The following is a 13,228-nucleotide window of genomic DNA, read 5'->3' as shown; positions in this document are numbered from 1 at the left end:
AGCTTGCACGTCATGTGATTCCAAAGTGCAGCTGGTCTGTCAGAGAGAGAGCAGAGAGGCTTCTGGGGAGGTAAACACACTGATTCAGTGTTTTTGGCCGTGGGTTCTGCTGGCTTCAGTGACGAGGTAGAAAAAGCCCTGTACCAGTCTGTACCACAGACAGAGACTGACAGTTCTGACAGAGGTACAGTATATTTCTCTCTGGTCTCCTGTGATGCTGGGCTTCAAACCCTGGCCGTGATGTAAAGTTGTTTATTTTTGGCAAAATAAATATTCATGAATTTATGCCATGATTTACACACTATATTGTTAAATGTGCATGTTTCTGCCATATATGACAAATTGGGATTCATCAGCACCCATTACTTACTGAAGTTCATACGACTCATGTAATGACACACACTCTATATTTCACCCATAATACAGAATTTAAAACCTTTTCTACATGCTGATGATCAATGAGGCTCCAGGTTTCCAGCTGTTTGTACGTTGAGGAGCTTCACATCACATCTGTATGAGGATACCTGTCAGAATGAATCATGTTTGTCAGTTTGTTGCTGCCACGTTGAGTCTGGGTCTCATTTCTCAGGTGAAGGCAGATTCTCTCCCAGCAGTCTGAAGCGACAGCAGCTCAACAGAGAAAGTTTCAGAGCGGCTTGTTAGGAGACGGCTACTGAACACTGTACAGACTGAGCAGTCTGGGGTTTTCCAGGTCTTGATTCGGGCCCTGCCTGGTCTCGGCCTGATGTCTTTGGGGTGTTGCTATGAGCCTGAAGGGTGCTATGAGGGTGAAGGTCCTGTCTTCAGTCAGGAAGTACTTCTTGTACTTCTTGCCTTTCAAAACAAAAGCTCTCTGGGGTTTCATGTTGAGTCTCATCTGGTTTGAATTATTTTCTAGTTTTACTTTAATATATAAGCTGGTTCATGTTAACTTCACATGATGCTTCTTTTCGTCTTATCAGCCGCCCTCGCTGCTTCTCTCTGTGTTTACTCTCTCTTTTCCCACCATCTACGCCCCCCGTCCCCCCGCAGCTTCAGTGTCTTAATTTGGCCTTAAGCTGGGTTTACACTTGCACGACTTTTTGCCACGATGTTGTCGTGGCAAGGCGTGCCCATCTGGAGTCACGAACTGGCAGGCTCCCGCACTGTTCACTACTAGTTCACGCACAGTTCATGGACAGTTGGCGCACAGTTCACGTACAGTTCATGAACGCGCCCGTCAGCGTCGCGAACTGGCACTACGCATTCACTACGCATTCACGACGCGTTCGCGACGCATTCACGCATAGCTTGCGCATAGTTTGCACATAGTTTACAAGCTTCCCGCTTTGGCACGACGTGGTTGCGCGCGCAATTACGCATGTCATATAAAAAGGGGGCTTCCCCAACCCCGGGTCATTTTTGGATTTGCTGTTGAACAGACAACATGCTGAATGCCAGAGACACCATCACTGCAGAGAAGAGAAGATGACTGTACCTGCAGCTGCTCTCGTCACTGAATCAGCTCTAGCCACAAAATCGTCTCTCTCTCCGGTCTCTGGCCCGTCAGCCTCTGGCATTCTCTGTTGGGTATCCTCTTGTGACATCTTCTCTCTTCTCTTGCGATCTCTGAAACGGCGAGCAGTGACCAGGAAGGCCCATTTGTAGACCAGCACCGCGACGTCCGGAACTGCTCGTGATTGCCGTAAACTGCTCGTGAACTGGTCATAAACTGCTCATGATGTGCGTGAAGTTGTCGTAAACTGCTCGTGCATTGGTCATGAACTGCTCGTGAAGTACGTGGACAAGCCGTGAACTGCTCGTGGAATGGGAAGGCACGGCCTGGTGCGACGCGCACAAATTCGCAAACATGTCATGAACTACTCGTGAACTCGTCGTGAACTATTCGTTGCAGTGCGTGGCAGCGCGTGCCATGCCACGATTGGCACATATCCTCCCGCATTGTCCCGACGAGTTCACGAGGCATTCACAGACAGTTGGCGCACAGTTCACGGCCTGGTCGCGATATTTTGTCATGGCCAAAATTTTGAACATTTCAAAATTCTCGTCCCGACATGGCACGCAGTCCCGATGGGTTTACGCGCGCTTCACGCCACTTTACGGGTGGTTTGCGACTCGATTCGTGGCAATGAGTGCAAAAGAATCGTGCAAGTGTAAACCTGGCTTTACATCTCATCTATTTAAGGAAGAAAGCAGCGTCTGCTGGGAGTGGTGGGGGGGTTGGGTTTTTAGCTGAATGGCACAGCGAGTCCCCAGATGCCCCGCTGAGGCTCCTGCTGCAGAGGAAGGCAGGAAGTGGAGAGGGTGATGCACGCTGACAGATAAACAGATGTGGACGGCGCTGCGGAGAGAAGAGGAGGGGAGGAGGAGTGTCCGGAGGAGGCTGGAGGGGGAAGCTCCACCTTCTGCGTCCAGCTGTGACCGCCCGTCGATGTTTGTGTGCCGCCGTGACTCAGGGATGCTGGAGCAGCAGGAAGCAGCGCCGGACGCCCCCCCACCCCCCCACCCTGGAGGCCTGCTCCTCCTGAACGAGGCAGTGCAACCAGCCTGTGTTCTCTTAACTGTTCTCATCAAGTTGACGGCGCCCTGCAGAGTTTCTCGCACCAGACAGGAAGTGGCGTCTTGTCGGCGTTGGGACGAGCGAGCCCTGTTTTCTTTCTCTCTCACAGATATAAGCTCCTCAGGGAGACTTCACACCAGAGCAGAGGCTGTCGGGTCAAACACCACATATACATGGAGGCATCGCGGCACCAAGAAGGCCATGGATGTTTAAAATGAGCTCTGTGACGGAGGTTTGGGTCGGTTATGGATTTAGGATCCAGTGATTTTTGATTGATCGCTTATTGGCAAGTCCTCATCAGCTGCCGTCCACTGAGTCTCGTTTTTGACTGATTTTGACGCCATAAACAGTGAAGATTAAACGAATACAAGATCTCGTGCAGAAAGAAAAATCTGAATTAGACGCCAATGAGAGGTAATTCCAGAATAAACTGGTGCTCTAATGCAGTCACAAACTCACCTCCAGGGGGCGGTGCAGTCCGCACAACACACCTCCGTCATTAAACCTGATTCAGAGAGGAATCGCACCGCAACCCTTCAGAGAACCTTCCAGAAAAAACTCTTCAACAGTGAATCTTTATGCAGACTTATTTGAACTTGGTCTGAATTTGTGCTTTGAGATAATGTAAAAAACAGCAATTCACCCGTCTATCATCAGTTTTAATGAGATGTATCATGTAACAGTTAGTGCTGGCAAATGTTGAAGAACAGGCACATTTATGAATGACCTTTGAGTTAAAACAGTAACTTTATCCCAGCTGTTCATAGAAGGGTTTTAGTTCTGTACTTATTGTTTCACTGTTTTTTTTTAACACTCCGCTTAAACACTGATCTTTCACCAGAAATAAAACTAGATGAACCTCCCTGTTTTCACATATTCAGTGGTTTTAATTAAATTACTCAGTTGAAAACAGGTCTTTCTTCCTTCATTCCTCCCTTTAAATGCCTCTTTTCCTCCTCTGCCTGCTGCTCAGGTTCTCCCTGACTGCGACCTCAAGGTGGAGTTTCTTTCTGTCAGAGGTCGTGACCTCTCTGTTCGTCCAGGGTTTTTTTCTGACATGCAGTCGATGTGTTTGTCGGTGGTGATGGTGTCTGAGCTTTGCTTGATGTTGGAGCTTACAGGTGTAGCGTACTCCTCCAGGTTCAGAGAATCAAAGATGCTCCATGTTGGTCCCTGAGCACGACCCTTGACCCCCAGTCAGCTCCCTGCGATGGGGCCGTCTCCTTCTGGAAGCGGTTTGGGTGATTTTGGAAACAGGAAGTGGAAGATCAGTTGGTAGAGGTGTGGTCCTGCTGGACTCTGGCCGGTGTCTTGATCAAGCTTTCAGTCAGCTGCTCTCTGATTGGCTCTCCGGTATTGACGGCCGGCGGTCCTGTGTTCAGTGAACCGTGTTGCTTTATTCAGTCACACTTTGCGTCGGTGCTTCACTGCAGCCGGCAGCCTTCCTCTTCATTGAATCCGTTCCGTCCTCCCTTGCTGCTTCACAACATGCTGCACGCCGGCGACGGCAGTGCAGAGTGAGAGAGAGCAGTGTGACCGATGGACGGCGGCTCGGCTGACTCAAACTCTCAGGCTTCGATCTGTCTGGTCTTTCTTCCCAAGGTCAGGATTACCGCAACAGATTTTTTTCCCCTTTTTTTTAATTTACAGTATGGAAAAAAAAAAGCTAAAAGTTGACAGAAATGTTGAAATTATGACTACTTTGTGTTGTCAGCATTTATTAACATTACTTAAATGCAGAGTCTCACAGAAAGACACAATCTTAAAATAAAGTTTTAACAAACAAAAAAAATTTAATTAAAATAAATATAAAATGTTTTCACCTAAGTTAAATCCTAGTGAATCTTAAAACAAGCCATTGCTGTTCACATTTAAAAGTAAAATAAATTAACAAAAATAAAAAAGTGCAAACATGATCAAGGTAGAAAAACAGGGCACTCAGGCTGAAGAGGTATATGGCTCACTCCACACTAAACTGCACCATTTTGTTACAAAAAGGTCAAATTGTAAATTGCTGATTTTCACAAAGTTTTTTCTCTATTTTTGCAGCTATGACTTTATAGGATGAGAAAATATTGTTACAAAGATAGCTGTCTTACTTTTCGGATTTATATAGAGTAATGTAGTACAGAAGAGACGCATTTTTTTGGATGTAACAGGGACACGAAATTGAGTACAAAAGTGTATATAATGTAATTTTTAGTCGGGCATCCCGTTCGGGCAGCTATGGGGTCCTAGTGAGACACTGACGGAGCTAACCTCCGGTGTAGGTGGCGAGAATGCGTTCAGAATTCGCAATAGCAAGTGAGAAAAATGTTAGCAGAACGTAACTACTTTTGGACGTAATGAAGTGGACATAAAACGAAAAACTCACCTCTTCTAAACATCATACGCGCCAGCTCCTGCCGTGTTGTACGAGCCTTTGCGTAATAACAATAAATAAAGAAGCGCCTCCATGTATTTTCTGGTTTGTATTAAATAAAGTCACCTCGTAACTGTGAAAATGACCCGAAAAAACATTCCAAAATATCAAGACAGCTTCAGAAAAATGTACACGCTCTCTGCTCTTTGCATTTTAATCACAGTTTGTCAGCCGAAGAGGGCAGTTCTTAAACACTGATCCGTTCTTTTGCGGACTATTATTTGTGCTCCAGCCAGCTGCTCACCTTGTAACCCCCGAGGGAAACGAAGGATTGCGTCCACAAGGGGTCACTGCCCCTGCAGATATTAAACACATCTTATTACATTATGCGGAATCCTTAGTTTTAAATTAATTTTTGATAAGAAGAAAAGCCTGGCGGCCCGCCAGGCCTATAAAGCACTGAGGGAAACCCTGAAAAAAACCAACCTGATCTGGTTTAGACTGACGGAGGATCTACACTGAGCTTCTTCGATTTCTAACTCTCCAATCAATTCACAAATACAAAAGCCAGAGTTTAAATGATTTGCATAAAAATGCACTTTTTTCAGTGCACTGCATTTCAACTTGTAGCAGAGAAACTTTTTTCCCCATCAAAATTCTCCAAAAGGTAGAAAGACAAGATGAACAGCGTGATGCAGGTGAAGGTCACTTAGTTTTTATTTTCAATGTTTTTGTAGAGGTTATTTGACCACTGTGAAATCTATAGAGTATCTAAAATACATTTATCACTGCAGCCCTGAGCCATATAAACACAAGACAGGAGGTAAAACATTGATACACCATGAGGGCAGAGCGTCTCTGAGAACTCTGAAGGATGAAGAAAAAGATGAGAAAATCAGTCCAGCAACCGTTTCATGTATTGTAGTTTCTTATAAACACCACAAGATGGCACTGTATCCCTCCCCAAGGCTTCACAATAAACAACAGAAATCAGGAATGAAAAGTTTTCGATATTTTCAGTTTTACTAAAAACTATTGTTTGCATAAACTTCAGCGTACATGTTAGGTCTCCCTCAAGCATTTTAACCGGGCTGTACGTGTGTGCGTGTGCGTGTGCGTGTGCGTGTGTGTGTGTGTGCGTGCATACGCACATTTCATAGCAGTCACCCAGAACTGCACTAAATCCTCATTTTAAAATAAAAGTCCTATATTCCCCAAGTATCATTTGAAAACCACAAATATACGTAGAAAACCTGAAAATGAGAAAATACTGTCAAAATACAAAGATGTTTGTGACTGATAGTTGGTTCAACTCCCCATATCGCCCTGTCTACATGTCCTTGAGCAAGACACTGGACCCTAAACTGTTCTCAGTGGAGTGCATGGCAGCCGCCTCCACTGGTGTGTGTGAGTGTGTGTGGAAGTGATTGTCAGTGTAAACCGCGTTGGAGTCCGTTCACCGTGCTGCAGGCTGCGGCTGAATCGGGACTCGTGCTGCATGAGGCAGACCGTTCACAGCCAGCTGCTGGCGTCAGACGAGCAGGGGGTTGTCCAGCACGGCCACTCCCGCCGCCACGCCGCCGTCCTCGTGCTCCGAGCTCTTGGTCCTCAGCAGGTGGCCCACGCACTCGTTCATCACCATGGACTCACCTTTCCTGCAGGAAAGCACAGTTCAATGAATTCATTTCTGGAGTGTGAAAGGCAGGGATCCAAAGTGACGGCGGGAATGACTTTCTCACCTTACATACACTCCGAAGACGCCCAGCTCACTGAGGCAGTTACTGATTCTCAGAGGCGCGTCTCGTCTTAGCAGGTAGTTCTGAACCGGAGCCGGCCGGATCTTGTCCATCAGGATGTAGGCCGTCCGCTCGGAGCTGTGCTTCACGCCCTCCAGGACCTGGCAGATCTCCGAGCCGTAGATGTTGTTCCCTGAACACAGGACGGCAGCAGTCTTTAAACCCACAGTTCTGCGTTACAGCTCATGTTTCTCAAGGGGCACAACAGAGACGCAATGTGTTCAATTCAGTGCATGAACAGGGAGCTTCAGATGGTAACTTGTAGACTTATACATTCAAAACAAAGTATGTCTAAAGGTGGCCGTCTCCATACCTCCTCCTTCTCTCTGAGGTTTCAGGACGAACCGGTCCGGAGAAGCCAGAGCCATCTCCACCGTCTTATCACCTTCCGCGCCCTGAGGAAAAACACAAACAAACCCAGGAAAATGAGACGCCATCTCCTACTTTCACCGTTTCTGGACACGTCTTCGAGCCGGACCCGGTTTGAGCTCCTCACCATGTCCAGAGTGTAGAGGCCGGCGAACGTGGCTCGGACCTGCTCCACCACCTCGGGCTGGCCGGGGAAGAAGCGCTCCAGGACCCCCGGTCTGGCCAGGACCTGCTGGACCTTCTTGGTTCCCGCCAGGTGAGTGCTGATGTCCGGACACTTCGCCGCCAGCGAGCGCTCCATCATCAGACGAGCCTCCCACGTCTGCAGAGCACAGCCCCCTCTCAGTCACCCAGTAATCACAGCAACACACACTGCTTCAGCCTGTTGGCCACCAAACAGACTACATATCTAAGCGTCACGCCTGCTCCTCTTCAACAATCCCTAAGATCAGCCGGACAGAAAGCGGCGCCCACCTGCTCAGAGGTGTAGTTCTGAGGCATGTAGCCGTTCCTGAAGTACACCACCGCCACTTCCTTCCCGTCACTGAAACAACAGGAACACAATTCACACCCACCCGGGATACACACGCACCAAATACAACAGTGATGTGTGTGTGTGTGTGTGTGACGGACAGCAGACTCACACAAACAGCCTCTTGTCCTGATCAAGAGACCCGGTTTTATAGACGTCGTCAAACCGGCGTCTGATGGTGTGAATGTTTCTGAAACGCAGGAGGTGAAGACTCAATTTGTTGTACGGATGAGGAGCTCCTTGATATTAATAATGGATTTTGTTCAATATAGTTCAGTCTTATTTCACACTGACACAGTGACCAAATTTCTGTCTGTATTTGATAAAATAATTATTTTTCCAACACTACTGCCTGAAATACTTCACTGACTAATGAAAAGAGCCTGGAACCTATCAGAGCGCAGGATGTGGTGATGTGAGGGTGGTTCCCTGGAGACTCGTACCTCTTCCACAGCTCATACTCGATGTATCGCTGGTCGAAGATGTTCCTTTGTGTTTCTTCCACCAGGAACATGACGACGGCTCTGTAACGAGAACCACTCCTGAAGCACACTGAAGGCCAGCATTGACCTTTCAACCCTCCTGACCCGTCAGGCTCACCTGTCTGAGCCGTAGAGCTCCCAGGCGGTGGCGATGGCTCTGGCCAGGCCGGCGGCGGGATTGTTGTCCAGGACGCGCTGGCTCTCCTCCAGCCTGCCGGCCGCCTTCAGGACATGTCTGTGGATCGACACGGACGAACGCGGGTCCCATTACCGTCACGTCAGTTTCACTTTGTGACGATGCCTTTCCAGGCTGAAGAGAGCGGGTTAAAGAGGCGGAGCTTCGGTGACTGACCTGTGTACGTCCGGCGTGCGAGACGACAGGCCTCCAAAACTGGCGGCGAAAGTGTTGATCTCGATTTGCTTGAGAGACGGCGTCCCGTCCTCTCCCTGGTCCAGCATGTAGTCCGACCGATTGAGCCCCAACGTCACGGACTGGTGAGGAGAGCCGCGGCGAGAAGAACGGTCACGCCACTTTGCTTTAGACACCAGGAAAACTCCACAACATTTATCCTCGTGAACCGAGCAAATTCACAAGTTAAAGAACGGAAAGCTGAAGCTCAGATGCCTCAGTGTCGTATCAGGAGCTGTGCTTCATTCTACGCCTTTCCATGTAATCTACATTTTGTTGTTTTAAAGCCTTACAAAATACATTCTGACTGCCATTATTTGCTTGTATTTGTTGCGCTTTTTGTTTGGAGCCGCTGCACTGAGGACGAGGAGCAGCTCACCAATAAATCCATTTTATGGTTCTCAAGACAGTGAAAAGATTCCGAGTGACACACCCATCAGCCATGGCATCAGGACAACCGTAATTATCTCCCCATCAAGGAGCCTGCTATGATCGGTCATGTTTGATATGTTAGTCATGTCTTAATCATCAGTCACACAACCAGAGGAAGTGTGACTGATGAAAGCGAGTTGGAAAGAGGGAGGCGTACCTGAGATCGTCCTTCTTTGAGGACCTGTTGGTGGATCCTGAACAGTCTGGCAGTGAAATCGTCCACTGCGATGGTGCTGTGAACAAAAAGCAACCGTGTTACGATCCTAACAGAAACGACTCATAACGAAGACGAATCACCGCCGACTGCTGGGATGGAGTAAAATACTGCAGAGGGAACAGAACAGGACTGGACTGAGGGAACAGGCCGATACTCAAGACTGAAGCAAATGACAGTTTTTGTTGAGTATCTGGTAGAACGGTGAAGTTGATTTCCCGTCGTGCTGCTTGGAGCGTTAACCTGCCTCGCCAAGGCGTCCTGCAGGAAGTCCACGTCCTGGCAGACCCGGTCCACCAGAGTGTTGTAGTGAGTCTGGACCGCCAGCGCCTGGAGGAACAGGGACCGGGGCACGGGCGTGGGGAAGAGCGTGAACGGCGCGTAGGTCACCAGCTGAAAAACAACACGCGCACGTTACCACAGGCGAATGCTGACAGAAAATAAAACCAGTCCATTCATCCACAAACCAAACAATGGGCGGGAATGTGAGGAATGAAAATTCAGGTTCGGGGCCAAACATTCCTTAAATCCGTGCCTGGAGCCGGGCGGATTCCTGACGTGACTGAGCGGACAGCAGCCAGAAAGATCCAGGAGGATCCTGTCACGAGATTACACCTGGAGCATTCATCAGGTCGTACGGCGGTGTAGTGGTTCGTACTCTGACCTCACAGTCTGAGGGTCATGGGTTCAAAATCTAAAGTGTGTGTGAGCACTGCACGGCGCCGTCGTCCTCACAGCAGGGGGTGTAGCGGCGAGCGCACCTCAGAGGAGTTGGGCGTCTCCTGGATCCTCATTAAGATGCCGTGCACCAGCGCCGCGTCTTTCGCCACGTCTGCCAGCTCTCTGATCAGCGCGGCGTTCATCATCACCTCGTCTGGGATCCCCTGGGCCATGACGGCTCACCTGGAAGCAAGGCAGAGTCCGGCTTTAGCTTCCTGACTCCTCCTCCCCTCTGCCCCTGAGCAAAGCGGAGTGACTGTTTATTATTCAGCCTTCTGAATCCCCTCTCTTCATTTCCCATCAACTCAAAATGAGTATTTTTATCACATCATCATTTTTATTGATATTGTTTAACTTGAAGCTGCATAGATGTGTTTACTGGACTGAAGTGTATTAGAAATGTTTAGTGTAAATGTTCACTTCACTATTTTTTTTCCACATTAGAAGAAAATAAACATGTGAGATTTTTCATATGTAGGACTGGCCCGGGGAACCGTGGTTGTTAAGAAATACCTGGATTTTATCTGTTGTTTCTTATTTGGTTGTACAGTGGCCTTGATTTCCTGAAAGGCACTTTACTTGAAATGTGTCACTGCAGATAAAAACAGTCAAAAATACAACTGTCTTTATCATAACTGTGCACACAGTTTAAATGAAAGTGATTTGAAAACAGAAAATCCCATCTGCTTGCAATTTAAGTTTCACTTTAGTTATTTAACACCACCAGTAAAACATTCACATATTTTCCAATGATGACAGAAGACGCATAGTATATATTCATTGTCTTGAGGTTCATACAATACATATTAACTCAAAATATCCAGTCATTTTATGTGTGAAAACAGAGGATTTTAATGTGTAGTTCAGCATGATGTCCTGTATCAGTGCAGTGTGGTTTTGAGACGATCGGTGCGTGCTGACACGTTATGAAGCTCAGCTTTGAGTTTGATTTATGGCATTCATGTCTCTGGTCTTCCTCCTGAAAGCAGCACGGTCTGTCTGCAGGGTTCAGGTAAATAAAGCTCCTTCTTCTCTTCTGGTAAAATCCTGACATGCTCTAAAACCTCCTGACAGACCCTGTGGATCCGTGGATCACAGACTCTGCACCTCTCCCTACAAACTGTAGGACTTTAAATAAAGGACTGATTCAGGTCCTCTGAGCCACGGTGGGACTCAGAGCTTTGAGCCACGTTCAGCCCACTTTCCAGATGTTCTTTGAGAAGCTTCTTGAATGAACTTTGTTTTACTTCCTCTCTGCTTCTTGTGCCTTTCCTCATATATTTGAATGAACCTGCTCCAATCCAGAACCATCTACTGTAGTTTTACCTGCTAGGGTTCATGTGGTTTTATCCTCTGGGGCAGTCTTCTTCATGACTCCATGGATGGGTTTTAAAATCAATCCCACAGATTTACAAGATTTAAACTGTAGAAAACAAGTTTCACTCAGACCTGTCATGATGCTCTCTGTTGTTAATGTTTCAAAACAGAAACATTACTTGAAAAATAATAAAAAATTGACTTTTTTCAGTTATGACATTAAGGAATGAACACCTTTCGGCTCTCTCACTTTACTTTACTAAGAGGCTTTACTGAAGCAACAGAAACATACTCACAACTGGCACATTTAGAGAGTGAGTGGAGTGGAAGCTGTCTGCTCTGTACTGGCTGCAGGGACTCACCTCCGGCAGTCTCAGGCGTGTTACACGGCGGACTCCCGCAGCAGAAACTCAGCTCGTCGCTTCAAACTCACACGCCTCCAGACAGGTGTTATACGTCGCTTCAACCGTCTTAAGGAATGCAAAGTGGAGCTCACGGAATGGGGCTGTCGGTCCTGGGGCGCCCTGTGGTTAATCAACACAGACGCCCACAACATTGGATCCGCTTTAAGTCCCGCCCACCAGAGCAGAAGCCCCCTGTGATTGGGCTGATCTGTTCTGTTCAGGTTTGCTATTGGTGGAAGGGTAGGCCCTCCGCTGAGTAGCCAATCAGTGCGCCTGACGTCACCGAACCGGAAGCGCAAATCTCAATGTGGGCCGCTGGGAAAGTGCTGAGTGAGAATGATACAGCAGACTCACCTGTCAATGGACAAACTGAATGCCGAGTGCATCGTTTCAGTGTGACGCTACACGGCCGCCATCTTGGATGGGTCTACCATGCGGCCCCCAGCTAGAATATCCATAACCTTTCGAATTTTAACACATTAAAATGTTTTGTTATTCAGTGAAGAAACGGATTGATAGTTAATTTGAATTTATTTCCCTGCCTCATACACAAACACACAAGATGCCTGAAAATATTTGTGTGGTGCCAAAAAAAAGGAGCCTTCAAATAAAATGTATTATTATATAACATGTTGGCATGGGTATTAAACTTCGAGTAAAATTTTTACTCAGCTATGTTGGAATAAATCTTCACCTAAATAAACTGTAGAAACATCATCCTGATATGTCTAAAGAGAAAGACACATTCACAGGTTTTAGGATGACAAAGCATTGACACACACCATTGAGAGCAAGGACACGTTTAGGTTGACTGCATCCCTCCTTCAAGTCTGTCACTTTATACATTTTTAATCTCTGTAGCTGTTTTGTGGTCCAACTTCAGTTAGCTTCTAAAGCATGTCCCATTTCTCCATTAAACTCATCTTATGAAAGATTTGCTCCAGTCTTTGGTTTCCTTTTCCTTTTTATAGTTGCCTCAAGAGAAACATGTGCCTCATGTGCAATATGTCCAAGTTGAGATACAACCATTTAAATCACAACAGCAGGAATGACAGCAAAGAAATTGTGACATACGTGCAAACATCTTGTAAAAACAAAGAACAACTAATGCAGTAATTTCACACAAAATATCGTTTAAGATTCCTTGGGATCGTTGGTTCTTCAACGGTTTGTGGTCCAAATCAGAAATACCACCTCACTTTATCAGACAGTGAAATCACACATAAAACCGACTTCTCCTCTTCTCCTCCACACCCTTTGGCTCACAGTTCAGAGAGAAAGAAAAACCCTGCCGGGCAGGCGACAGCAGTCCCGTCACACCCACATGAATTCAGGTTTCACTTTCTGTGCTGTCAGTGTCCAGGCTCCTCGCTGTGCTGCCTGCAGGATGCCGCTAATGCCAGCTGATGTTGCTTTCATTGACATTCACAGTTATCAAGTCATTTCACTGCAAATTATTCAGCAAAATATCTTTCTGGCTGATCCTTCAAACAACTTTTCTGCAGTTCAGGGGTCAACTGAGTCAATTGGAGTGGCAACATTTAACAGACATTACCATGTAGAGTGCTACAAGGATGAAGTGGATCTCATTTAAACATAGCAAGTCAGTGTTGATGACTTTGTTGAGCTTT

The 13,228-nt window shown here is 47.0% G+C and overlaps 1 protein-coding gene across 1 annotated transcript; it reads right to left on the bottom strand.

Annotated features, from left to right (window-relative positions):
- Positions 1–5,615: 5,615 nt before the first annotated feature.
- gss (glutathione synthetase) lies at positions 5,616–11,735 on the bottom strand. Its single transcript, XM_030118641.1, has 13 exons — positions 11,556–11,735; positions 9,918–10,059; positions 9,404–9,549; positions 9,100–9,175; positions 8,454–8,593; positions 8,220–8,336; positions 8,063–8,143; positions 7,732–7,809; positions 7,562–7,631; positions 7,215–7,409; positions 7,032–7,113; positions 6,662–6,851; positions 5,616–6,577 (listed from the first exon to the last, which is right to left on the bottom strand). Exons 2-13 carry the CDS (start codon positions 10,047–10,049, stop codon positions 6,454–6,456), a joined length of 1,431 nt encoding a protein of 476 aa, XP_029974501.1. The 5' UTR covers positions 10,050–10,059; positions 11,556–11,735; the 3' UTR covers positions 5,616–6,453.
- Between the last annotated feature and the right edge of the window lie 1,493 nt (positions 11,736–13,228).

This window comes from Salarias fasciatus, chromosome 20 (genome assembly GCF_902148845.1).
Source record: "Salarias fasciatus chromosome 20, fSalaFa1.1, whole genome shotgun sequence".
Taxonomy (NCBI): Eukaryota; Metazoa; Chordata; class Actinopteri; order Blenniiformes; family Blenniidae; genus Salarias; species Salarias fasciatus.
Note: the sequence above shows the minus strand (reverse complement) of the source record. Positions and strands in the feature narration are given on the sequence as shown.